The sequence below is a fragment of the Lynx rufus genome, unplaced genomic scaffold (assembly GCF_022079265.1).
Source record: "Lynx rufus isolate CCGP_SWC_20201006 ecotype Redwood Valley unplaced genomic scaffold, mLynRuf1.p SCAF_1, whole genome shotgun sequence".
Taxonomy (NCBI): Eukaryota; Metazoa; Chordata; class Mammalia; order Carnivora; family Felidae; genus Lynx; species Lynx rufus.
In genome coordinates this window covers 177,115,322-177,142,898 of record NW_025814823.1, presented here as the reverse complement: position 1 = coordinate 177,142,898, position 27,577 = coordinate 177,115,322, and the positions used below count along the sequence as shown (strand labels likewise).

At 49.5% G+C, this 27,577-nt stretch overlaps 1 protein-coding gene across 1 annotated transcript in view; it reads right to left on the bottom strand.

The window, feature by feature from the left end:
- Positions 1-27,577, bottom strand: part of SH3PXD2B (SH3 and PX domains 2B) — a 100,269-nt gene that overhangs the window by 65,133 nt on the left and 7,559 nt on the right. Inside the window, exon 2 of the mRNA XM_047072920.1 lies at positions 1,042-1,122. Within this exon, the coding sequence (XP_046928876.1) occupies positions 1,042-1,122 (81 nt within the window). The remainder of the gene's footprint in view (positions 1-1,041; positions 1,123-27,577) is intronic.

The following is a 27,577-nucleotide window of genomic DNA, read 5'->3' as shown; positions in this document are numbered from 1 at the left end:
GTGTGGATCTTGGTCCTTCTCAGACAGGACGATGCCTCCAGCTCATCACGTTCAAAGGTGTTGGGCATCATCTTCCCTTCCTTTCCCCCACGGTTCAGCCCTTTCCTGGCCCCCATGCTGCTCCTGCCAAGTCTGTTTTAGCTAGAGTCTTAGCATCCTTACCATATAGTCTCTTTGTGCACTTCTAGGTCTGCTGTAGACTAGAAGAAAAATATAATTTACGTATGGTACTGTTTAATTTTGTTGCATTTTGTCAACACAGAACACCACTAATGAGGTCACTGCATTTTAATAATTAGGTAACAGGAGTCTCCATTGGTTGACATTACACAACGACTCTTGGCAGTTTGTTATGTAGGCGTTTGAGATTGTTTTAGTGATACTGGGGAAACCTGCGAGAAGCACATTATCATCTCCTCTTCCTTTAAAATAATGAAATACAGGTTCTGAAAATCCTTTATTCAACATTTTTAGGAATGGATTAGGTCCATACAACCAAGATGTCGGTGGTTAATATCACCCAAGCTTCTAAAAGAACATGTGGGGTCAAGAGATAGGATGGCGTGCAGGACACTGTGTTTGCCGGGACTTCTGGGAAGTGACCTTTCACTCTTTCCTGCTGAGTATAATCCCAGAGTATTTTGTAACCACGTGGGATCTGAGGATAAAGCCAACACCACTGAAAGTAGGAATGCAGGATGAGAGGAAGGAGCTGGGGGAGGTGGTACCATGAAAACCCTGGATCAATCTGTGCCTGAAGCCAGGAAGGTTTTTTTCTCCTGGGATATTCAAACGTATGCTCCACAGATTTGCATGTCATTCTTATATAGGGACCATGTTAATTTCTGTATCATTCTGACTTCCGTAGCTGTGCTGCTCAAGGGAGCACAATGGACATCATTTTTAAGTCTAGGAAATAAAAAAAAAAAACCACTCTGTGTCCACTGTGGGGTGAGCATCTAGACCCTGAAGTCAAAATGGAAAGTTAGTCCAATTAAACTTTCCCGACCCTGCAGCCCATTGGAGACTCCAAATCCTTACCTGGAGGTCAAAGAACTTGCTGTAGCGCCGGTAAATGGCCTCTGTGGAGCCACTGGACCACGTGACCCGGATGATATAGACCTATAGAGAGGGACAGAGGAGACAGGCATTAACACCAAGGGATCTCTTCCAACATCCAGACGGCGAACAGACACGTGAAAAGATGCTCAGTGTCACTCCTCATCAGGGAAAATACAAATCAAAACCACAATGAGATACCACCTCATCCTTGTCAGAATGGCTAAAATGAACAACTCAGGCAACAAGAGATGTTGACCAGGATGCGGAGAAAGAGGAAGCCTTTTGCACTGCTGGTGGGAAGGCAAACTGGTGCAGCCACTCTGGAAAACAGTATGGAGGTTCCTCAAAAAATTAAAAATAGAACCACCCTATGACCCAGCAATTGCACTACTAGGCATTTACAGGAGTGCTGATTCAAAGGGGCACATGCACTTCAATGTTTATAGCAATGCTATTGACAATACAAAGTACGGAAAGAGCCCAAATGTCCATCGGCGGATGAATGGATGAAGAAGATGTGGTATATATATACAATGGAGTATTACTCGGCAATCGAAGAGAATGAAATCTTGCCATTTGCAACTACATGGATGGAACTAGAGGGTATTATGCTAAGTGAAATCAGTCAGAAAAAGACAAATACCATATGATTTCACTCATATGTGGAATTTAAGACACAAAACAGATGAACATAAAGGAAGGGAGGGAAAAATAATATAAAAACAGGGGCGCCTGGGTGGCTCAGTTGGTTGAGGGTCTGACTTCGGCTCAGGTCATGATCTCACGGTCTGTGGGTTCCAGCCCCGTGTCAGGCTCTGTGCTGACAGCTTGGAGCCTGGAGCCTGCTTCAGATTCTGTGTCTCCCCCTCTCTCTGCCCCTCCCCTGCTCATGCTCTATCTCTGTCTCTCAAAAATAAATAAATGTTAAAAAAATTAAATAATATAAAAACAGGGAGGGAGACAAACCATAAGAGGCTCTTAAATACAGAGAACAAACTCAGGACTGCTGACAGGGTGTTGGGTGGGAAGATGGGCTAAAGGGACGAGGGGCATTAAGGAGGACACTTATTGGGACGAGCACTGGGTGTGATATGTGAGTGATGAATCACTACATTCTATTCCTGCAGTCATTATTACACTACATGTTAACTAACTTGGATTTAAATGAAAGGAAAGAGTTGGGGGTGGGGGCGGGGAGCTCTTCCATCTCCAGGACTCTGGAGTAAAGCACAGGGCTGTCAGAAAGACCTGGGTTTGAATCTAAGTTCTGCTGCTGACCTGCTGTGTGGCTTTGGAGAAGTTACTTGCTTTCTCTGGGCCTCAGCTTCCTCAACAGTATGGGTATAACTCCCACCTCTGAGAATTATACAAAGGATTAAGTGAAATCAAGAATGGAAAACATTAACACCCTGCTCATCTCGGGAGATAGTGTTATTTTCAGCACTGCAGGGACTTCTTGCTTTCCACTCAATCCAGAGAGCCACGGGGCTGGCTATTTTTCCAGTCATTCTTAACACTTTGCCTTTTGTCAGAAGTCGCAGAGACCTATGGCTCTTAGCGCTCTGGTATTTCTCATAAGCTAAGCCTCACGCCACTGCCACCAGTTAGGGGCCTGGGGCCAAGTCATTTCCTCCCTCCAGGTGTGTTTCCTCATTGGTGAATTGGTCTGAGAGCATCTGTTCAGGGTGACAGTGTAAGGATCTCACGCGATCGACGATGGGGGGGGCAACCACAGGGCCATGTTTCCAATCATTGTCACAAGTCACGGCACATGCAGAAAATAATATATGATGACAAATTTGGGCAAACTGAGGTGGCAGCTGGTCAGAGGCGGTACCTCGTGGCCCCGCACACCACCTGGACAATTAAAAAGGATGTATGTGAAAGCTCTTTGGAAAGGCGGAAATGCTGTATAAACACGATGGGCTCGACGGTGATGGAGGTCATGAGCTGAGGAGTGGCTGGAGGGACAACACATACGTAAATGAAAATAACCTGTGGGTAGTGCACGCCTATTATTTTTTGCCCAGTACTGATTCCCTTTTCTTCCCACCAAAGCTTTTTTGACTTTTCTCCTGGGAACCTCCTTCCCCACCCCAGCACAGTGCCTTAGATACAGAGGTGGGTGCCATTCATGATCCATGGTGATTGGTTGAGAAATGAGCACGTGACCTGTGCTGGGCCAATCAGAGCCAGCAAGAGTCGCTCTTTTGCTCCAACCCTTAAAAAAGACAAGCTGTCTTTTCTTTGAAGTTGCTAGGCTGCTAGGCAGTAGATCTGGAGCTGCTGCGGGCCATCTCACTCCTGCCTGCAAGGATGCCAACATCAGTAGGTTCCTGGGAACACAGTCGAACCGTTAGATCCAGTTCTGCTTGAAGCTCAATCTACTCCTGGTCTGTCAGGTTTACTGAGCCGAGAAACCTTGGGCCAAACCTGCCCTCTCGAATTATTTCTGAAGCCAGTTTAAGTTGGGTTTTTGACATAGGTAATCTAGTCCTGACCGAGGCAGGATGGGAGGTAGGAGAGAGCTCTCTGAAGCCTGGAGTCATCATGGTGCACTTTGAACGATGTGGAAACTTTACAAGGAAACTTCCATTCAAAATGGAATAGGGTGGAGAAACCATGGGGGGCTGGAGCCAGGGACCAGTGTGAACACCAGGGTCTCACAGAAGACCCCATAGAAGAAATGAATAATGGAAAGGTAATTCAGGACAAGGTGGGGAAGTGCCCTTGAGTGCCAAGCTAAGTCCACCATGAATGACCTCTCCAAATCCAACATGGATTTTATTTCAAAGAAGCATGATGGAGAGGAAGAAACCTGGGCTCTAGACTCACACAATTTCCTAGCCTTGGGGCCACAGCCTCCTTAACTGTAAAATGGGGTCAGTAAGCCCATCTCACACATTGTTACGATGATTATAAGAGGCAAAGCTCTGAGCTCTTTGCCTGGCAGAAAGGAAAAGTTCAAGAAACTTTAGTACCCCGCACTCTGATTCCCCAGGGCCTGTCCCACCCTGTTCATAAAAACAGGCTATTTCAACATCAGAGATTTGGGCATCCGGGCCCACCTCCCCTCCCTTGTTGGTGCTCCCTGGTCCTGGGAACCTCATGGAGCCAAAGAACAGGTCAAGACATCCTTTAGGAGTCACCTTGGAAAGGTGATTTTCTGACAAAAAAGAACTGTCTCCAAAGCCACCCAGATAGTAGTCAGTTTTATGAAAAAGACATCCATTCTGTTCATCAAGACTCCGGCACAGAGATTCTGAATGGCTCCCATTTGTCATTCATTCATTCATTCATTCACTCTATGACATTTATTAAGTACCTCTTGTGTGCTAGGCACTCTCTGGGTGCTGGGACGTAATGAAGAGCAAGAGCGACCTAGACCTTGCCCTTGGGAAATGGAAAGATGGGCAACAGACCAGCAGACAAGCAAGTACGTACGAATTATAAGTTCCAGTCAGTGCTTAGGAAGGACCCAAAGTCTGGTATGATTGTACAATGGGGGAGGCTGGGGTGGATGAGTATCCCCGGAAGGGAAGGCCCACTGGGGCAAGCAGGCTTTGAACGGAGACCTGAGGGACAAGGAGCTGGCAGGGAGAAGAACTGAGAGAAGAGTATTCCAGGCAGAAAGAAAAGGATGAATAAGGATGCGGATGCCGGATGGTTCAGGACATGTCTGAGGTGCAGGAAGGCCGTCATGGCAAGCAGAGCCGGGGGAGGAAGGAGGCTGGGGCTGGGAGGCAAGCACCAGCGGCATTACAAGGGGCTTGCAGGTCACAGGGAGGAGATGGGCTTTTATTCTGTTAAGGAGTTTCAAAGGGTGGGGTGTGTGTGTGTGTGACATGATTGAACGTATGTTTCAAAAAAAGTTTTCCTATGTATCCTTCTGGCTGCTGTGTGAAAAATGGTTTGACAAGGAGCAGGGACATCACTAAGGAGGCTTTTCTGTCACTGAGAGGGACACAGCCAATCCAATGGCCCAACATCCAGATGGGTAAATTGAGGCCCAGAGAATACCATACCAAAAGTCTTGTCACTGGGGGATGCATAAGCAAAGTGTGGATGACCATGTGTCAAGAATAATACTAATGGGGATTAAAAAACAAGGGAAAAGGGGCGCCTGGGTGGCTCAGTCAGTTAAGCATCCGACTTCAGCTCAGGCCATGATCTCACGGTCCATGAGTTCGAGCACCGCGTCGGGCTCTGTGTTGTCAGCTCAGAGCCTGGAGCCCGCTTCAGATTCTGGGTCTCCCTTTCTCTCTGTCTCTGCCCCACTCACACTCTGTCTCTCGAAAATGAATAAATGTTAAAAAAAAAAAAAATAAAGCGAGTATCAAAATAAAGCTCGTTGAGTGAACTAAAAAAAAAAAAGGGGGGGGAAAAAAGGTTGACCATCAAAGTTTCATTGTTTTCTGAAAACCAGTAAGAAAAACATTCCCATAAATGGAAAAAAAATTCTGCTTACACAATTCATTTTCGATCTCTTGTTTATAGTTTTTAAAGTTCTGTACATATGGTACAAGGACTCTGCAGCAGGCCTAATTGGCTTAGTGGAACCAACCTGTGAACACAATTTAATGTCTGCATTTTTAGGCACACATCTAATTTTTAACGAGCATTGCCCCAGTGCAGGGTTTTGGTCTTGCCCAGGGTTTGGGGTGGGTGAAAGGGCATACTCACTGGATTCTAATGCCAGCCCTGTTGCTGGGTGAGACTCACAGGCACCAACCTCTCTGGCCACAGTGTCCTTCTCTCTACTTTCCCTTGAGGATTCACTGTAATCACTAAGGTACATGGGGCTTTGCCCGATGCCTGGCACACAGGACACGTGCAAACAGTCTTTCCTGCATAGCAGCTGTCCGACACATTACTGCTTCTCTGGTTCTCCTCTACTCCTCTTGGTAACAGCACCTGATTTCCCTTGGAAGATCACTCCTCTGCCGCCACCAGGTCTTTGTGACAGGGAATGGGTGGGTGTCCCAGACTACTGTCTACCCCTGGCCTCAACGATGCTTCAGGGATGGGCACATGACCCAAGCCAGGCCAATGAGACTCAATTCTGGGACTTTTGATGGCACGATCAGGGAAGAGCCCCTCTTCCCTACTGTGACAGCTAGCTGGGAGAACCATGTGGGAAGCACCTGCCACACAGAAGCAAGCAGCCAAGAGGGACAGAGAGGGCCTGAGTCCTGTGACATCGTTTGAACCCCTGGATCCAGCGTCCCGGTCATTTCATGGACACAAGCCAAAACCTTCCCTTTCTTGTGTAAGCCAGTTTTAGTTTGTATTACTTGCAACCAAAGCAATCCTAACATATCTGACCTCGACTTTTAAATTTTTTTTTTTAACGTTTATTCATTTTTGAGACAGAGAGAGACAGAGCATGAACGGGGGAGGGTCAGAGAGAGAGGGAGACACAGAATCTGAAACAGGCTCCAGGCTCCGAGAGGTCAGCACAGAGCCCGATGCGGGGCTCGAACTCACGGACTGCGAGATCATGACCTGAGCCGAAGTCGGACGCTTAACCGACTGAGCCACCCAGGCGCCCCAACGACTTTTAGATTATATCCCAAATCCAGTTAACGCTCCGTGGCCTGCCGTTGAAGGAATTAAAAGCCGACTTCTTCATGGCAGCATTATTCACAACAGCCAAATGAGGAACAAAATGTGTTGTATACATACAGTGGAATATCACTCAGCCTTAAAAAGGGAGGGCATGCTGACACATGCTAATAACATGAATGATCCCTGAAGACATTATGCTAAGTGAAATCAGCCAGCCACAAAAAAACGAATACCGTACGATTCTACTTATAGGAGGTCCCTACAGGAGTCAAATTCATAGAAACAGAAAGTAGAGTGGGGGTCGCCAGGGGATGGGGTGGGGAAATGGGGAGTTAGTGTTCAATGGTGTTAAATGAAAATATAAGTGTTAATGAAAAAATAAAAGGTCTGGAGACGGATGGTGGTAGCAGTTGCACAACAAAGCGAATGCACCTAATGCCACTGAACGGGACACTTAAAAACGGTTGAGGGGCGCCTGGGTGGCTCAGTCGGTTAAGCGTCCGACTTCAGCTCAGGTCACGATCTCGCCGTCTGTGAGTTCGAGCCCTGCGTCGGGCTCTGGGTTGATGGCTCAGAGCCTGGAGCCTGCTTCCCATTCTGTGTCTCCCTCTCTCTCTGTCCCGCCCCGTTCATGCTCTCTCTCTGTCTCAAAAATAAATAAATGTTAAAAAAAGAAAAATTAAAGAAAATAAAAAAATAAAACAAAAAAAAACGGTTGAAATGGTAAAATGTTATGTCATATATATTTTATCACAATTAAAAAAATAATTAAAAAAGGTTTTTTTAGTGTTTATTTACCCTTGAGAGAGAGAGAGAGAGAGAGAGAGAGAGAGAGAGATAGAGTATGAGCGGGGCAGGGATAGAGAGAGAGGGAGACACAGAATCTGAAACAGCCTCTAGGTCTGAGCTGTCAGCACAGAGCCCGATGCAGGGCTCGAACCCACGAGCCGTGAGATCACGACCTGAGCCAAAGTCAGACACTTGACCGACTGAGCCACCCAGGTGCCCCTAAAAAAATAATTTTTAACAAAAGCAGATTTATATAGTCCATGTCACGTTCCTCTGGAAATGACACTGAAATGTTCTCCCTGGTACAGCCTTCAAAACATGTGCTGCATATCCAAGAAAGGATTTGTATCCAGAGCATGTTTTTTTTTTTTTTTTAAACTCTCAAAACTCAACAGTAAGGAAACAACCAACGTGATCACAAGATGGACAAAAGATTTAAACAGACCCTTCACCACAGAGAATATATGGATGCAAAGACATACATGAGAAGATGCCTGACATCATTAACCATCAGAGAAAGGCACGCCGAAACCATGATGAGATATCACCACGTACCTATCAGAATGGCTAGAATAAAAATTGCTGACAAGAACAAACAAAAAATTACTGAAAACAAATGCTGACAAAAGTGTGTGGTCACCAGAACTCTCACACATTGGTGGGAAAGCAAGATGGCACAGCCACTCTGGATGGAAACGAAACGGAACCACCGGGTGAAAGGCTGTTGATCAGGGCAGACGGTGAAAGGAACACCCCACGGATTACTCTCCCAGCAAGGGGACAAATGTACCGTTTCAATGGAGATCTGGCAGTCAAACTGGAGCCAGGTGACCAAACCCAGCATTACCAATAGAGGCAAGCAGGCACCGCGTGGCCCCCGAGGTGATGTGATGTGGAATCAAGAAAATCTTCTGTCAAGTACTGTCGCCCAAATGTTGAACCTGAATCTCAAGCCTCTTGACCTAACTTCCAATTTACAGAAAACAAAAGAGGATGGGGAACAAGCTAAATGACACCATGAGGAAACAGTCAGACAAATTCAGAATGTGGGGTATTCTAGAAGTCTGCTAACAGGGCATCGTTCAAATGCTACTTCTTCCGGAAAGCCCTCTCGGACTGCTCCTTCCCCACCAATACTGGGTTGGGTCTCCCTGCTACATGTCTCCTTTGGTACCTGTTTCCCCATCACCGTTTCCTCATGTCAGTTAAGCTTTACTGCAATTGCTAGGTGTCTGCTTTCCCTCTAGGTTCTAAGTTTCTTGACAGAAGAGACAATGCCTGTCTTGTTCCCCGGGTGCTGTATGCCCAGCTCCGAGCACAGTGGAAAATCTATGCTTCATGAAAAAATGAGAAAGAGACGGAGATGCCAGGTGGCCAAGCTCTCACAGGTGGCAATGCCTGCCCGAGGCAGGCCTGAGGTCTGTGGGAAGGGAGCCTGGTCTAGCCGTGTCTCTCAGATGGTCCCTCAGGCTCGCCTATCCTCTGTGCTCGGTGCCCTGCTTCACAACCCCTCCCACCGACCCGTCTGCCTGGAGCAGAGAGAGTCTCCCCGAGCAGCCGGGACTCCTTCCCTCTGAGAATGAGGAAGCAGAGACCACACTGGTGTCTGAGGGCCCCCAAGGGTTTCCTCCCGCTCCCTCACAGGAGGCCTTAAACTGGAATTAGCCACCATGGAAACCCCTTCTTATTCAACCTCAGCAGTCAGGCCTGCGTGATTTACAAAGCCCAGACTCCCCAGGCCCGGGTTTCCACCAGGCCCAGAAGTGCTGGGTTTCTTCACTTCCTCTAAGTCAGTAGAGAGATGGACTGATGGAGGGGAGGGCTGTGGGGGCAGGGTATACCATGATCAGGGTGCGTGGGGTAGAGTTGGGCACATGGCTGGGCCGTGGTGTCTCCCAAATTCCCCAGAGCCCGCAGGCTAGGATAACACGTCTCACATTTTCCTAGCCAGCAACGGAGGCACACAAGTGCAGTGACCTGCCTGAGGTCACGAGCTCTGCAGTTCCAGATGAGGACTCTGATCCAGGTTGCCTCTAACCCTGATGGCCTTGCTGCACCAGGGAATCAGGCCTCCACCCCGGCAGCTGGACTGCAGCTGGACTGTGGGCCTACAGGAAGATGCATGCTGGTTCTTCTGTTTTTGAGAGCCCACCAGGAGGCTGTGGGATTCAGGAGTTAAGATGGCCCTGATTCACCTCTGCTTTCAACTACTCAACTAGCTGCGTGGTCTTGGGAAAGTGGTTTGAACTCTCTGTGACTCAGCTTCCTCTCTGGAAGAAATGAGGATCACAATAGTTGCAACCTCAGAGTTGGGGTGATGATGACACGAGAACGTGCACACAGAGTGCCTAGCATGGTGCCTGCATGCGGTAAATGGTTGGTGTAGAGAAGGTACCATTGCCCTCAGCACGGTGAGCTAAACCCAGGGACACAAAGCTGAGGGAGACCTGGTCTCTGCTCACTGCCTCTACAGATACGCCTCCCACAACCCGCCCACCTGCCCCCATCTCTCCACCCCCTCCAGGACCCTGCCTCTTCTACTGTCTTCTCCAGGCCCCATGAGGGTCAGAAGGACTGGCCCCTGCGTGGCCTGGGAACACAGGCCCAGCTCACCTGAGCCAGGGCACACATTTTCTAGCTGTCAGATGAGTCAGGGCCCTGTCCCCTCCCCGTGAATGTCTGCGGGGAAGGCCCCCGCCACCTCCTACCCCCACCCTGAGCCTCAGCCTCAGTGGAGGGGAGTTCTGTGTCTGGCCCAAATGCAGGGTCACCACATACCTGTGAGCCTGCCTGGTGCCAGGCTTTACCCACCCTGGCCTTTCCTCCTCTACCAAGGGGTGAAGACTGTCCCAGGAGTCCTAGGTCAGTCTAACCTTGCCAGGAGGTACCTCACAAAGGATGAAGAACCCCATCTGCTCATGGATGGTGTTGGGTGTGGCCTTGGCCACAGGGACCCCTGTATTCTGAGGACTACTCTGTTCTGAGGCTTCTAGAAGCTACTTTTCTCAACTTAGACTGCTCTCAGAAGACAGAAAAAAAAAGCCCTCTGGTAGATGCTGAGAGTCCTTCTTGGACCCCCCACGTGAGAAGCACCACCTGTCCTGCCGGTCTCATGGCCACAACTGGCCACAACTGATCCAGGGCGGGCCAATCAGCTTCTCTCTCTCAGGTATCTAGAATCAGACCACATGTCAGCTCCAGCCAGGGGGCTGGCTGCAGCCTGAGCACCTCCACACTTTATGAGGGCACTCAGTGTGCAGAAAGGGACAAATGAAGGAAAGGCACAGAAAGGAGGGAGAGGGAGAGCCCTGCTTGGCTCCCGCCAGTGCTTCAGTTCCTGCTTCCAGGGCCCGCCTGCCCACCCATGGCTTCTATGACGCACGACAGGGGCCTGGGCCTTCCAGTTAATTCCCCTTTTGGCGAGAAGAGAGTTTTTATGCAACGAAAAGAATTCTATGATGTACAGAAGAAAGTTCAGGCACTATCTTAGGTAAAAAGAACAGGCTAAAAAAATGTAATCTCCATCTTGAAAAAGTTATACGTACTGTATATAAACGTATGTGTGTGCATGCATATACATCATTTGTGGTAGTTATGTTCTATAAAGTCTTTTGTGAACACTGATTTAGCAAATACTGAACCACTGCTCCTGGGGAACTACAAGATTAGGATCCTGAAGGTTCTGGTTCCAACGTTTTCATTAACCAGTCAGTATATAGCCTGGCTGTTTCTGTGTAAAGACACTTTATTTAATGTATATTATAAATTCATTAATACTGAACTCTGGGCCAGTGATACTATATCTCATGCCTAAATGAGGCTTATCTAACACGTGTATTTTCTCTGCTATGACACATCACAGCCTTTCTGAGCTTAGGAACGCTAGACGGCACTTTAGCACTATGTTTGGGGTCATTTTAAAATGTGAAATAACCGGGCGCCTGGGTGGCTCAGTCGGTTAAATGTCTGACTTCAGCTCAGGTCATGATCTCACAGCTTGTGGGTTCGAGTCCTGCATCAGGCTCTGCGGTGACAGCTCGGAGCCTGGAGCCTACTTCAGATTCTGGGTCTCCCTCGCTGTCTGCCCCTCCCCCGCTTGCACTCTCTTTCTCTCTGTCTCTCAAAAATAAACATTAAAAAAAAAAAAGGTGAAATAATCAACAAAAGTACAAAAAAAAAATGGCACTAAAGAGATTATGAAGAAGACACTTGTTTAGCGTATAAGAGCTGAAACCAGAGGGCAGAATGTCGTCCTGTCTAACCTCAGCTGGGAACACGCACACTGTGTGTTTTTGCTGCTGTGCACATGCCCATTGTCTGCAAGCGACCACAAAACTGTGGTACGTTTTGATGCTGGATTACGAATCAATTTTACCAAGTAGGCAAATTCCCAAATATGGAATTTACAAATACTGCAGATTGACTGTAGGGCATATAAATGTGTATGTTATGTGGATAAGCCAGTGAGATACATATATCATATATATGGTTTGCTTGGGTTGGCAGGAATATGTAGGACTTTTTTTTATTCTGTTCTTGAAGTTTTCTCATATTTTTCAGATTTTCTTTTATAATCAGAAAAAAGGATGCCACTATTCTAGGAAGACAGAAGGGTCTGTGGCCCACTTTCTTGCCTTGAGCCCCAGGACAGCATCTTCTCTCACTACCCTGGCTCAGTCCTGGGGCCATCCCTCTGGAATATCCTTCCACATCACAGAGCACCTACCGGGTGCTAGCATAGCCGATGGCACAGGTGAGAGTGTGGGGTGGGAGGAAGTTGGGAGTTGGCAGAGGGGGCCTTTGTCCTGACCTTACCGTGAGTTGGGTTAAGTCCTCAGCCTCTTTGAGCCTCTTTGTTCTTTGAAAAATGGGGATAAAAATCCAACCTTACGGCATTGTAAGATTAAATGGGTTTTTTGTTTTTTTTGTTTTTTTTTTTCCTAAGCTCCAGAAATGGAACCCGTGTTGGCTGGAATCTCAGCTTATGGCTGGGACACCAGGGAGGGTATTCAATGTGTGCTCCCTAAGCCCTCTGCCCTCACCTCACCTGGCAGGTCCAGCCCTGGCCCAAGGGGGTGAGGGCTCCCAGTGCCTGGAAGGCCCCCATTAAGCATGCAGGAATTTAGACCCCATTTCCAAGAGACAACAGCCAAGGGGCAAATCTGTCCATGAATAAAGATTTAAATCAGAACAAAGCTTTAGAGGCCCCTGAAACACTCCAGGAGCAGTGGCTGGTCTGAAACAAGCCAAGCGCCTGGGTAGCTCCCAGCAGCCTGGTTAACTGTCACCCCCATCCCCTGCAGACCCACTGGCCATGGCTGCAGCTTTTGGAAAGGCCCCAGTACTACGGCCCCAGGGCAGCATGATATGAAGCAGCTGTCACCCTGCCTCAGGAGTGCTCTGATCTCAGACGCTTGCTTTCATCATATGAACTCTCGAAAACATGAGAAGGTGTTTCTGCCCTGTGCATAAAATCTCTGAGACCCGGGGGAACATCCTCCAACATCACTTCGCTTTGCATATGTATTCAGTGGGGTTTTTAGGGTTGACAAAGAACCCAGCTTAAAGTCCCAGCTGATACTATTAGAAGGGGTGGGGCTGCTGCACAAGTCATGGCCAAGTGATTACATTTTGATCTGGATTGCAGTGGCCAGAACTTTGATTTGGTGGCGTGGGGAGGGTCTGGTCCAAGGGCTTTCCAAAGTGACGGTCTTTCCTAAGATCACTGTGTCTCAAGGTCCACGGGAGCTCAGGGCACACGAGAGGGTACTAGCTGATACGGGATCTCAGCACTAAGCTGCAGGGAATCCCACAGAGGGAAAATTAGTCTCTGACATTCCCCTCCCTTCAGAAGGCTGGCAATAATGGCTTTTTAACACTTTCTCCAACATTTGCTGGTCTCTTCTTAGAAAAGAGGGGACAGCTCAGGGCAGGCAACACTAGCCAGGAACAACTTGAACACACGGCTTTTTCCTTTTCCTTTTTATTTAGTTTCCTTCTATTTCTAGCAAGTGCTAGTTTTCCATTTATGGTAGACAGTGAAAGCCTCACCTTTAAAAATAATTTAAGTAAAAAAATGGAGTCAATCTGAAGAATACTGAATTAAGAATATGTAGCACAGGGGTTTGTGGATATGTCAGACACTGTGACGGGGCCAGAAGGAGGCTCGAGAATGAGGGCAGTACTGTTTCAGTGGAATCCACTGCCATTCTCACTTGGTTTGGAGTTCCGTTGTTTACAGGCCAATGAGCCCACAACATTTCTCAAGTTGGAAGCCCTCTTCTGGCTCTACAGTGCTGGTGGGCAGTCTGGAATGACCTGGGAGATGGAAAAAAAAAATACCTAAAGAGAGGGCACCAGTGGCGCAGAAGGGACTGAGGCTGTTCTCCTGCAGAGGCTGTAAGAAAGGCACATCAGCAAGACAGAGTTCTGTGATCCATTAACAATGTCTGCCACGGGCATGGGGATTGTAGGATGTGTGCTGCATACTCAGCATCCCTAATCTGGATCAACCCCTCCATTTTACAAATGAAGATACGGATGGGCCACGAGGTGCAGCAACCTGCCAGCTGTGGACTCTTTCACTTCCACGAGAGTGCCCAAATTTCTATACGGGATCCTCTTGCCCCGGCTCAGGCCTCCTGCACAATGACTTGTCCGGAGAACTTTAGGAGTGATTAAGCCAGTGGCCAAATTGGCCTGGAAGGAGCCCCAGATCCTGGGGAGGTGGCTGGGTCTCTCTACCTTGGTTTCCACTAGGCAGCACCACTTTAGCTCTTGTATATATGAAGGAGGGTGTAACCCAGTAGCATACAGGCCCGACTGCCAGACCTTGTGGGTCCGCAAGGCAATCATCAGTGAAGGTTCTGATAGGGCCTGGCCTCTTCCACTGCCCACAGTCCTCACTGCCAACAGCAGGGGGTTCCAAGACTTCAAAATACTTGAAAATCCTGCTCTAGACCATCCCTTATTTTATTTTTTATTTTTTAAATTAATTTATTTATTTTGAGAGAGAGAGCGAGAGAACGTGCATGTGAGCAGGGGCGGGCAGAGACAGAGGGAGAGAATCTGCACTGATAGCACAGAGCCTGATGTGAGGCTTGATCCCTCCCATGAACCGTGAGATCCTGACCTGAGCTGAAATCAAGATTTGGATGCTTAACCAAATGCGCCACTCGGGCACCCCAGACCATCCCTTATTTTACACTTGGGGTTATGAGGCCACAGAGGGGAAGCGACTTGCCCAGGTCACATAGAGGGCAGATAGGAGGGTTGGAACCAGACTCAGAGCTCCTCTTGGGAGGTGCTGAGGACGCAGGAGCTCTGCTCCAGAGTGCCATTCTTTAGATCTGAGGAGCAGCAGAGTCCCTTTCAGATGGAGGAAGGAAAAATGGTCTCTTACGCAGCCCACCGAGGGGCTACAGCTTCTGCTTAGAGTCATATAGTTTCTGCAGCGGGTGCTCAGCCAGCGATAACAGAAGCTGTCTTGTGCCGCAACCTTAACTGCAAAAGCACGTGCAGCCCTGAAATCAGGCAGCTGTGTCAGTTTCAAGATCCAGATGAACCCACTTCCTGCAGAGGAGGCTCCTGGGGATATGTCTAAGGGCGCCCAGGAGACACAGACCCTAGTTTAAGTAAGAAACCAGCTTTAAAAGGCTAGTGCAACCCCCTCTTCCATTAAGCTCCCACACTCATTGGGTTTCTGGGTTGGCGGATCCCGGGGACAGCCTGGTAATGACTGGCTGGGCTCCAGTCTCTGGCAATATGCTGGCCTAAGGTGGGGGAGCCCAGTCTGAGGGGGGTAGGAGGCAGGCAGGGAGAGAGAGAGAAAAGGGTGGAGGAGACAGGGAGAGAGCAGAGGCAGTTGGATGGGCTCCGAAGGCTTAACTAATGGGAAACATGATTCTGCCGCTCCCCGTGGAGACCACGAGTTCCCTCTGGTTCCGATCTGTCGGCTCTCCCCAGCTGTCTGCCCAACATCTGGCCTATGTAGGTCAGCACTCCCAACCTCTTTTTGGAATTGCAACACCCTGCAGTTTGTCTGATTCCCAGCACCCCGGAGCAGCGACACCACCGGAAGTGCTCAAGACCGTGTATTTATCTTTTCAGAGAAAGTACGTTGAGGCTATTCCTGGGGAAATGCTGCCAAATGTCACGATGTCCTGGAGACCCAGGAGGTGATCGCAGGGTGTCACAGTGAGGCAGGACCAAGGCGAGTGGGGGCCCAAGACAAAACTATTGACCATGTTGGGAAATGTGCTGCTAAACACTGGCCCTGTGCTAAGTGCTTTATGAACAGAGTGTGCAATCCTCATGAAATGTCTGCCAGGAAGGTGGGCCCCCCCCCCTTAGGTCAGGGGAGGGAAACTCAGGCCCAAAGTGGTGATGTGGCATGCCTGAGGTCACGCAGCTGCGAAGGGCAGGTGACTTCAGATTGGATCCTGGCCCCTTCAGCCTCTGAGGTCCTGTCTCCTCCTAGCTTCCCAGGGCCAGGCCTCAGGTGTCCTGGCCCCAGGCCAGAACTTTCCTGTCCCCACATCAGCGTCAGGAATCACCAAGCTCAGGCTCTACAGCAAGTGACACATTGGGGGTGGCTGGCTGCCAATTTTTCTTTTCTTTTTTTTTTTCCCAATCTTTTCAATTAAGTGAATGCTTGGAATGGGGCCCAAATCCAAGTGCTTGTGGCGTTAGCTGCAGATAAGATGCTCTGGTTCAGGGCTGTGTTCCGACCGCTCCTCGTCCATAGGGTACGCGGTGAATGTGCAGTGGAGCTGAGGGTCTCTGACCACCCGTGGGCAGAGGAGTGCGAGGCTGGGAGGTGGGACAACGGGGCACTCTCTCTAAAGTGAAAATCTAATTGTGTCTCTCGCCTCTGCTTCAAACACTTCAGTTCATTCATTCGCTCATGCATTCAGCCAATACGGACAGAGTGCCCACTGTGTACCAGGCTCCCTTCCAAGAGCTGGAGCTCTGGCTATGGAGGAGACAGAGGCCCCCGCCCTTCTGGAGCTTTCAGCCTCGTCAAGGAAGACAACAGCAGCACGCTAGGGGGTTTTAGGGGCTTCCTCCCAGCAAGGCTCTCCCTTGCCTCCTGGCCCTGCACATGCTATATGGCCTTTGGCAGGAACACCTCTCCCTTTGCCTGTCTAGTGCCTCTTTACTTCTCAGGGGTCAGCTCAGGAAGCCTTTGAAGACCCCACGTCTGGGTCTGGCCCCATTCTCTGGGTTCCCGCAGCCACTGGGACTGCCCTCTCTCAGTATACATTCCTCTGGGTGTGCCGTTCTGTTTGCACGACTGTCACCCCTTCTCCCCCAGGAGCCTTGAGGGGGCAGGGGCCAAATCCATCTGGTGCACCGTGGCTTTGCCACCCAAATCCATCTGGGTGACATTAGGCCCTTGGGAAACATCTGGTGAAAGGCAGACGGATGGACAGACAGGCAGGCAGGCAGGCAAAGTGACAAAAAGCCAAGAGAGGGCCACACAGTCATAAATCAAGGTGACCTCACTCAAGGCTCTCTGTGTCTGGAGAGCGACAATGCTCTTGAAATGGCTGAATGGACAGCTCAACTAGAAACAGAACCAGCTTTGTGACAGAGGAGAATGCAGGCATGGGGCCCAACCCGGGAAGAGAAGTCCACCTCTCACCCCCAGGCTTCTCGGAACAGGCGATGGAGAAAAAGAGCACACCACAGGAGCAAATTCCCATCCCACCAGGCCAGCCTGAGGGAATTCTTTGGCGGGGATGATGGAATTGTTCCGTATCCTGTCTGTGGTGGTGGTTATGAGAACCTGCACATGCATAAAAACTCAGGATGCTATACCAAAAGAGGGAGTTTTACCGCACACAACTAAAAACTAAAAATAACAATCACACACACACACACACACACACACACACACACACACACACATCAATCACTTCTTAATGTCATTAAAAAAACAGGCAGGCGCTGGCCTTAGAGTACCGGGTATGAATCTCGGCTCTATAGCTGGAAGCTGCTGTGTGACTTTGCAAGTTCATGCATGGCTCCAGCCTCCATTTTCTCATCTATAAAATGGAGAGAATAGTACCTACTTTTTAGGGTTGGCTAAGGATTACAGGAGCTGATGCACGCAAGGTGCCTGGCACACTGCCCCACTCTAGGTAGCTTCCAGCACTATCACTGCTAACCCCATTATAGAGATGAGGCGCTGGAGGCTCAGACAGTCCGTCTCCCCCGGGGCCAACTCAAATCTTTTCGAGGTAAAGCTATGTTAAAAGGAACAGTCAGGAAGGTCATGCTGCGAAACCCAATCAACCGTCCCCTCCTTGTGTGCCTGCACACGGAGCTGCCCACCCTTGGAGCCTGTCTTTCCCTCACTGCCAGAGTCTTCTCCAGATGGCGGGCAGCAGGAACCACTTCCAGGCTGGCCAGGCTACCTCCCTTCTTCTATACAGAGCCATGGAACTGATGGAAACACTCGCTGGGCCGGGTGTGCAGCTCCAGCCTGGGCCTCTGGCTGCCAACACACGTCCTCGCACACATCTGGCCCAGAGCAGCATGGGGAACTTTCCAATGGCAAGCAGAGGTGCTGGCAGCTGGAGCCCAGGCTTGCTGAAACCAACCTGAAGGCTGGCTTTCTAGGAAAGCCTCCAGGGCAGGCACTTAGGGCTTGTGGGGATCTCTAAGGCTGCCAGGCCTCAGAGGAGCCCGGGGCCTTGCAGGAAACAGAGCTGAGAGATTTCAAGTTGGGACCTGTCCTGTGTTAACAGGGCTGACGGGACAGAACCGGGAAGCCCACGTGAGCACCCACTATGTGCAACACATCTGTATGTAGGGATAGTATGTAGGGATATCCCCACAGACAGTAGGGATAAAGCTGCCCAAGTAATGAAAAAGAATCAAAACGGGCCACATTTATTGGGCTGATCGGGGGCTATGCCAAGTACTTCGTTTATGTTATGTCGTGGGATCTGGAGACTCGGAAAGGGCAGCTAGCTTACCCAAGGTCACACAGCCACCACGCGACACAGCCAAGATCTAAACCCCAGCAGCGTGACATGGTAGGAAAACCCCAGGATACGTGGTCAGGCAGGCAAGGTCAGATGGGTCTCAGTTCTTACCTAAAGGGTCCGGCACAGTGCCTGGAACACAGTGGGTACTCAAGAGAGACGACATCACAGGCCACAGGCTCCCTAGAAGCATTCTATAGACTCTGTGGGGGCATAGAGGGGATGAGGGCTAATTTTGCAGGGAGAACTTCAGAGAGGCTTTCCAGATGAAAAACGAACAAACAAACAAACCCCACAAAAACCAGAAAACCAACTGCTCTGGATCTCGAGGAATCAGTAGGAGTTTTCCAAAGGAGGACCAACACCTAATGACCACTTACTAAATCCCCAGCACTCTGCTCTCAGGAAACCCTTTGGAGTGAAATTTACTGTCCACCCCATTTCACAGCAGAGAAAACCAACATTCAGAGAGGTTAGGTCACTGCCCCAAAGCCATGCAGCTGGTGAAGGAGGATGACAGAATGTGAACCCGGATTTATTTCACTTCAGAATGCCCATTCCTAACCAAGAAGACCAGGTAAAAAGGAGCCACAGGGACCATAAGCAAGTATGTTCATTTCCCCTGGCTCCCAAGAACATCAGAGCCGACCTCGAATCCTGCTTTACCACTTACCAGCCAGGTGACTTTGGGCAACAAGTCTCTGTTTTGAAATGTAAATGAGGCCACATATGCGAAGTCAAAGAGTGCCTGTGAGCGGTAGGCGCTCTCTAATGTACAGATTACATGGGCTCATAAACCAGTGCACGGCCCCAGCCACATACCTACTGTCCCCGACAGGTTCGCAAACCTGACTGCACAGTACATTTGGGGTGCGTTTGAAAACTCCAGAGTGTGACCCCCGCCAGACCCGCCCGAAGCCTGGGTTCAAACCCTGTGACTTCCTAGCTGCATGGGCCTGGGCAAGTCCTATCTCAGCCTGCTTCTCCATCTGTAAAATGGGGGCAATAGTGGTGCCTCCCTCATGGGATGACAGTAAAGATCAGCTGATTCAACGCATGCAAAGCTCTAAGCACAGCACCAGGCACACGGCAGCTACTCAATAAAGAAGAGTTGTTACTTCTCCCCCAACCTACAGTTAGTGGGCACAAAGGCAATGAAATGTGTGCAGGTGCCTGGCTATTCTTGATCCTGCAGAAATCAGAAGACCCCAGAAGTCTGGCACCTTCTAAAACAAGGTCACATGGACTTGGGACCTCCAAGCTGGGAGGGAGTTCAGTGGAGGAGGAGATGGGGGCCAGGGTGGCTGGAAAGATGTAGGAGAGAAGACAGAGCAAAGAATCTGGCAGCCAGCTCTCATCCTGGGTCCTCCCTGCCCCGCTGGCTCATGCTGCCTCCTCGCTGGCTATTTCCTCCACCACGCAGCCTCAGCTCAGGCCTGGGCCACCTCATTTTGGATGCAGCGGCTGCTCCCTCCAGGGCCTCCTGCCCCTCTGCTCACCTCAACAGGGATATTTCTTTTTTTTTTTTTTTCCAATGTTTTTTATTTATTTTTGGGACAGAGAGAGACAGAGCATGAATGGGGGGAGGGTCAGAGAGAGAGGGAGACACAGAATCGGAAACAGGCTCCAGGCTCCGAGCCATCAGCCCAGAGCCCGACGCGGGGCTCGAACTCACGGACCGCGAGATCGTGACCTGGCTGAAGTCGGACGCTTAACCGACTGCGCCACCCAGGCGCCCCAACAGGGATATTTCTAAAACACAGCATCTGACTGGATTTCCTTCCTCCTTAGAGTCTCTCAGGGGTTCCCTCTTAATGAAAAACAGCAAAACAACCACACAGATTCACATTTAAGGAGCACTTCCTTACTACTGGCCATGCTCAGGCCAGTTAATCCTTATTCCCCTGTGGGGCAGGACCTATTGTCTTCCCCATTTTATAGATGGGGTAACTGAGTCTGGAAAAGCCGATGGCCTTATTTAGTTCAGGCCAACACAGTCACCAGTCTGGGTTTCTGCAAGGGCCCCCTGTCTGGCCTCCTGCCTCTAGTGGCCACTCTGGCTCTGCCTCAGTGGGGCTGTGGACAAGGACTGGACAAGGGGACGCTGTGCCTGGATCCAGAGTCTAGACACCAGGATCTAGGTGTTGAATCAGGTGAACAGGAGGGCTTGGGAAGAACACTCCCAAAGTTCGGAAGGATAACTGACACAAGTCCTTATCACCCTCCAGTCCTTCAACCAAGGCCAAAGGCACTGCAGCAGAAAACTGTGGAAGCGGAGACAGTCTAACTGAGGGTCAGAAATGTGGGGTCCCCCAGGTGACATCTCAGGGAGGCTCTGGTCCACATCTACCAGCTGCTGGGCCAGGGGGCCCAAGAGAATGCTGGGAGCTCTTCCAGCAACGAGGTGAGGCGACACCACACAGGACAGGCAGCCCAGCCTCAAGACAGCAACAATGTCAACCACACAGACTCTGAGTTGGACAGACGTGGGTTCCGATCCTGCTAAAAACACTTCCTCAAGCAAGCTACTGAGGAGCCTCAGTTTCCTCGTCTGTAAAACAGAGATGCTAATAAAAGTATTTCCTGTCTCTCAGGGTTATTGTAATGCATATGATGGGATAATGTCTGCAACACGTCTGGTATAGTAGTGAACACCAATCCCCTTTCACGCAAGCAGAGCGAGTTCCTTAGGCCCAAATCAAATTCCTATCATTAGGTTGAACCCAGTGAAACTGCCATTTGGGTAAAAAATGGACAATTTCATAGGGTTCAACCTAACAGCATCCCAGAGGGTTAGAGGATTCCTTCTGTTTCCAGATAGACTAAGAATTACAGTTACTTTTCTCTTGAGTGTTCACTATGTGTCATGTACTGGGATGACTCCTCCATTTATAAATGAAGAAGATACTGAAGTTCTAAGAGGTTAAGTAACCCACCCAAAATTGCACAACTAGAAAATGACACAGCCGGGATTTGCATCCAGGTCTGGCTGCCTCCAAAGCCTGTGCCTTAACAGCTATGACAAAAGGCTTGGTCTGGTGGCAAAAGGAGGTCGTCAGGAGGAATCTGATTGTCTCAGCTCAACAATGTCAACGGCCATCGCCCTAGAATCATGGGACCTTGGGACTGAGAGAGCCCAAGCAGTTATGGCTTGAAGGAATATACGTGGCTCCTGTCCTGAGTAAGGCCCTGGACTATGAGGGACTCAGGCCCCGTGGGAGAGAAGACACGTCAGTGGATGACTGGACCCAATATATGGGCACTGCAATGGTGCTTGTCCATTGAGAGCCTCAGAATCAAAGCTGGGTGCCCTGGTTGGGTGACAGGCAGAAAGAGGCCAACTAATCTAGAATACTCCCTAAACAACTGTCCCCTACCCCTAAGTCTGGTCTCATCTTGTCCCACTGGGCTTGGGGACATGGAGGAGAAAACAACTAGATGAGAATGTGGAAGGACCGAGCTCTCAGACCCTGGGGACAGCCACCTAGTAGAGGTGTCATAAGGAGAGAGGGATTCTTGCACCAGATAAAGGTGGGGGGGGGGCTACAGAAGTGGGTTCCAAGCTTTGTACAGACAAGGAGCCCTTTTTCCTGCAAAAACCATAGTGATTCCTAAGGGTCAAGTTCTGTGAGTATCCTTGGCCACCCCTGTCCTCATATCCTACTGGGCGCAACTGGCAGAGAGTATTCCTCCCAGCCTCAATTTGAGCTCCTGTGTGGAATTTTCTGCCAGCTTCTCATGGTTCATACACAAGTCCATGAGACAGGAAAAGGGGGAGCAAGGGAACAGGGTCCCCTCCTTCTCCCTCTCTCCTTCCTGCCTCTGCCATACTACACTGTCCTCTCCCCTCCAGGGAAACATGCGATAACACACAAAAATATAATGCAATATAAAACAATATAATTCTTCACAACGACTAACAGCCTAGATGTACTTCCTATGAGGCTGCATTGTATCGCTGTTTCCATTCTGTAGTGGAGGAAGTAAGGCCTTGGGAGGTCAAGTCACTTGTGCAATCCAGCTGGGAACAAGCCCTGACAGCAAAGTCTGAGGTCTTAAAACTGTCCGTGTTTCCACCACCAGAAATGCTGTTTTGGGCATATTTCTTCCCCAGACTCTTTTCGGAAGTACTCAAGAAATGAAGATCACATTGTATATACAATTTGTCTTTTTCACTTGCATTATATGGTGAGCATTTCCCCATCTCGTTAAAAATTCTTTGAACAAACCATGTTTAAAGAACCCTTAACAGTCCACCGAAGGCCATCTATCATTTATCTAATCACATTTCCAATGACAAACATCTAGGCTATTTTCGACATCGTTTTAATTACCACACCGCTGAATATCCGAATATATAAATCATCCAGGAAAACTGCTTTAAATCTCAGGGGGTGCATCCCGGGCTAGTCCATTTAGAGGATGCTTCTCAACGTGCGATCATTCCAGACCACCCGAGTCATATCAGCTGCGTTGCCTGTCTGGAAAGTAATGGTGATAATGATGATGCTAAGACAATACTAACAGGTAACTACCCAACCCTTTCACAGCCGGGTACTGCTCTAAACCCTTTATGTGAAACAACCCACAGTAGGTGCCATTCTTATTCTCATTTTACAGATGAAAAAAGTGAGGCACAGAGAAGTTAAGACGCTTACTCCAGCTCACACAGCTGGGAACCAGCAGAGCCGGGTTGAACCCATGCCATCTGGCTTCCAAACCCAGAGTTGGAAACTTCTACCCAGAAGTTTTTCATCTTTTTTTTTTTTTGTGCTTAGGACCCCGTTGGCAACCTCGCGCAACCCATGGACCACTTCTCAGAATGATCTAGCATTAATAAAATAAAGCACAAAGGATTTCAAATGAAATGGATTACACTGAATTATATATATTGAAAGGGTTTCAAAAGCCAAAACGGCGAATACAGGTACCCCTTTATTAACGAAATCTAGCGGTAGGATGAGTAACACTACAATTCTCAACTAGTGAATGATCTACTTACTACTAGCAGACGATAAATGAATGATCTTTGGGATCCATGCAATAACTATAAAGTGATACGACACTACCTCTGGCGACAAAGTCCCAGGTATTACTAACATCACTGAGGGCTGCTGCCTTCGTTCACAAAGAAAGGCAATGCTAAATTATGGCCAGAGGCTAACGGAAATAAAGATGAACTTTCCCCCTTCCAAGTTCAGGACCCTCTGAATTCTACCCATGTTGAGGATTCCTCTGCCAGTTGGTTTTCCCCCTCCAGAGCAAACGTCTCTGTCCCAGTGAAGAATAGGCAGCCCAGGCCTCAGACCCCTCCCTGTCACCACAGCTCCATGCTATGCCCCATCAGGGCCCCAATGCAGTGGTGATGCATTCCCAACAGACGGTGACCTCCATGGGGACAAAGGCTGCCTGGCTATCTTAGCCTCTCTCCGGCCTGGGGCCAGGCTTGGCCAGGGCAGACAATAAACCCACATCTGTGCAAGGGACTGGCAGCCAAGGCTGGCCCGAAGCCAAAGGCTGCTGATTCACACCTTGGCTGGGGAAGAGGAAATGGTGACGCCACTGTGTGGGTTTCTAGCTGTCTTTGCCAATGCAGTGGGCAGGGGGTCCATGCAATTCTGCTTAATTAAGCAGACTAGAAAATATTATCCTTATGTGCTTTAAGGCAATGTTTCCCTTCATGTCTGGGGAGAGAGACTATACTCTCATTTGTAGTCAATGATGCGCATAGAGCTGAGTGCAATCCTGGGTAAATTATTCCACCTTTCCAAGCCTCAGTTTCCACACTTGTGAAATGGGCTAATAATAGTACCCACGTGGCCGGCATCAATGGTTTCCACCAGATCCTTCTTCAGCAACAGTACCCTGAATCTCCTACAATGACTGTCTCTCCCACTGCTTGCAATTTAGGGGGAGTATCTATCCCACTATCTGGCCCTTGCTGGGCCAAAGGACGGCCAGGTGATCTTGGGCTTGGCCAATCAGATTCTCTCTTCCTGGAGCTGGACTCCCACAGTCCCCTCTAATATTTCCCTCCCGTCCCTCCCACCCCGACTTCATCTTCACTGCACACAGCCCTTCTGTGGACAGGTGCTTTCTCTCTCCTCCCACTTTTTATCTGTGTTCTGCCCCCTCCGTTCTCCTGTGAAAGGCCTTTCTAACCACCCAGCCAGCAGGAGGGGCCCTGACTACCAGCTTCCTGACTACTCCAGTGACTTCCTTTTGGACACCTCTGGTGCCAACCCCTGGCCCCCAGCCCGTGTATACTGGGGCCATGGCCTTCTTGAGCGTGGCGTCCATGCTTTGTATTCTTTTCTTTGTATTCTTTTGTGGTTGCTGGCCCACTCAGGAGCCCCCAGGTCCTTCTGGCCTGCACCTGCCAGGCACGCTGCATCTCCGTCACTCAAAGCTCTCCTGCTTTTCTCAAACACACTTTATGCTGGGGTTTCCATTTCTTTGCCTTCCTGTTCTCTGCCTGAAATTCCCCTCCCTTTCTCCACTTGTGGAATCCCTCCCTGGCTTTGTGATCGGCCTTGGATCACCTCTGCCATGCCGCCTCGTGCAAGTCCAACTTCCCCACAACCCAAGTGCCTACTCCCCAAGTTCCAGACTAGCTCCGAAACACCCTGTCTACCTGTCTCTCTCAGAACGCTGACCTCCTTGAAGTATGAATTCCTGGTTTGTTTATCTGTATATCATCCCTGCATGTCAAAGTGCCGGGCTCCTGTAAGGATTTATATTTGTTCAGTGAATTCTCAAGAAACATGGTCGACTACAAAGTGCAAAGGTCTCTTGGTTGTTGTTTCTTTTTGAAAGTGGTGGTTCTGGTGGAACGGCCAGACGAAGTACAGGATGCCTGGTAAAACTTGAATTTCAAATAAAAAATGATTAATTCCGTAGTGTCAGTATGTCCCAAATATTGCATGTTTATCTAAAGTTCAAATTTAACAGGTCGTCCTGTTAAAGTTGGTACATCTGGCAACCCTAAGGATGCCTGAGGATGGCCTGGGATAGGCCTGCAGAGAAGCAGGCAGGAGAGCTCTGTCCACCTGCACACAATAGATGCACCAATAGTCCCTCCTCCCTTCACCACCTCAAGAGGGCCCTGCGCTTGGGCTCTGTGCCCACCTGCAGGCTTGCATCCAGGCCAGCAAGTATGGGAGGAAAACACCCCGCAGTTTGGAGAAGGGGGCGGAGGAACAATGGATGTGTGACAAAGCTGGGACCTGTGGGCTCCTGGGAGAGTCCCAGAGGAGTGAGCCACACAAGCCCCTGCCCACTGGCCCACTATGAGACACCGAGCCTCCTGACTCAATTACAGCCAGTTCCCATGTCGTGGCAGGGGGCAGCAATGCCAGCTCTAGCCAGGGTCTGGCTAACCCTGCTGACAAGGGCTCTGGGGAAGGAACCACAGGGCCCCAGTGTCTGGGCATTACCCCAGGCCAGGAAGCTCCAAGGACAACTGTCCCAGCAGTACTGTCCTCAGGCATTCTGCACAAAAGCTCACTTAATTTGCAAAGCCACCAAAGCCACCCATTCCCAGAGGAGAAGGCTCGAGGCCAACAGTGAGTGAATGGCAGATTCAGACTAGAACTCAGTCTCTGAGGGCAGAAGCCACACTCACAACCCTCCGGCCACGTGGCCTTCTTAACGAGCGTCGACTTCTCTCCTTCAGCTAGGGATGGGTGCCCATGACTCACTGCTTGTATCCACCAGGCTGAGAGGACCCTCAGCCAATGGTCCCCTTTCTTGCAGCTGCAGTGGCCCACGGCTGGCTTTCATCCCCAAGGGGAAGGAAAAAACTGAGTCACGCAAAGCAAGACTATTCCCCCTACCACAGCCCTCCCTCCAGGAAAAAAGCACTCATCATTTGCAATGAGGATAGCAGTGTCCTAGATGTTCAGTACAATGAATGGTGCGGTCCCCTGGTACTTTTCTGGCAGTGTGATAACCGTACTTTGTGCTGACCCCCATGCGCCTTGGGGTGGGCTAAAAGCGAATGAATGAACACCCAGGGAGGGGGGTGCAGGGCATCCCTCTAATCTGGATGAACTTTCTTGTGCCCAGTGACCTCGGTGCAGACCATAGAACTCAGGCCTGCAATTCTTTCCAACCCTCCTTAGCTGTAGGCGATATGGGAGGAGGGCCTGGACCCGCAGAGCAAACAGCATTTTAACTAGAAAAGCGTCTGCTCAGGCCTTCCCTTGAGGTATTTTAAACTCATTTCTTTCCATTTCTTGGGCTCTCGCACTGGAAAGCCACATCCAGAGACCTCCCTCTGCAGCAGGAGAGCGGGAAGAGTCTCGGAGGCCGGCGCCTACCTTGGGAGGACAGGCTCTCTGAGGAGCCGGGAGAACCCCACTGCTTCGGGACAGGATGGGGCAGAAGGATGTGGGAACCCGGCTGGAGCCACCCACAGTTTGGCACTGCTTCTTTTAAAAAAAATTAAAAAAAAAATCTTTTTTTTAATGTTTGTTTATTTTTGAGAGAGACAGAATGCGAGTGGGTTGGGGCAGAGAGAGAGGGAGACACAGACTCCGAAGCAGGCTCCAGGCTCTGAGCCGTCAGCACAGAGCCCGACACGGGGCTCGAACTCACGAGCTGCGAGATCATGAGCTGAGCCGAAGTTGGATGCCCAACCGACGGAGCCACCCCAGGCGCCCCGGCACGGCTTCTTTTTTAAAATGAGCATTTGCTGTTTTTTTTATTTTCACTAAAAACAGGAATATGTGTTCACTGCAGAACATTTGGAAAACAGAAAAGCACAGACGAGCAAAAAAAAAAAAAAAAAAGTGACATTTTATCAGCTATATTTCTGTGCTTATACAGACACATATTTTCATCCTTCATTCGTAATCAGGTGGGAATCAGCCTGAGCATGTTGTTTTGCAACCAGCTTTTACTATTTAATATTCCCATGACAGAAGACAGAATATATTTTTACCATCTTGATGATATCCTAGCATGCGACAGGCGTTTAAGTGGATACCAACTTTTTACTATCATAAATGATACTATGCTTGTATGTTCCTAATAAAGCTCATAGTTGTGAGATGCTAGGCTTGTTTAATCCTCACATCCGCCCTATGATATTGGAACTGTTATTATTCCCATTTTACAGAGGTGCAGAAAGGGTAAGTCATTTGTCTGAAGTCACACTGCTG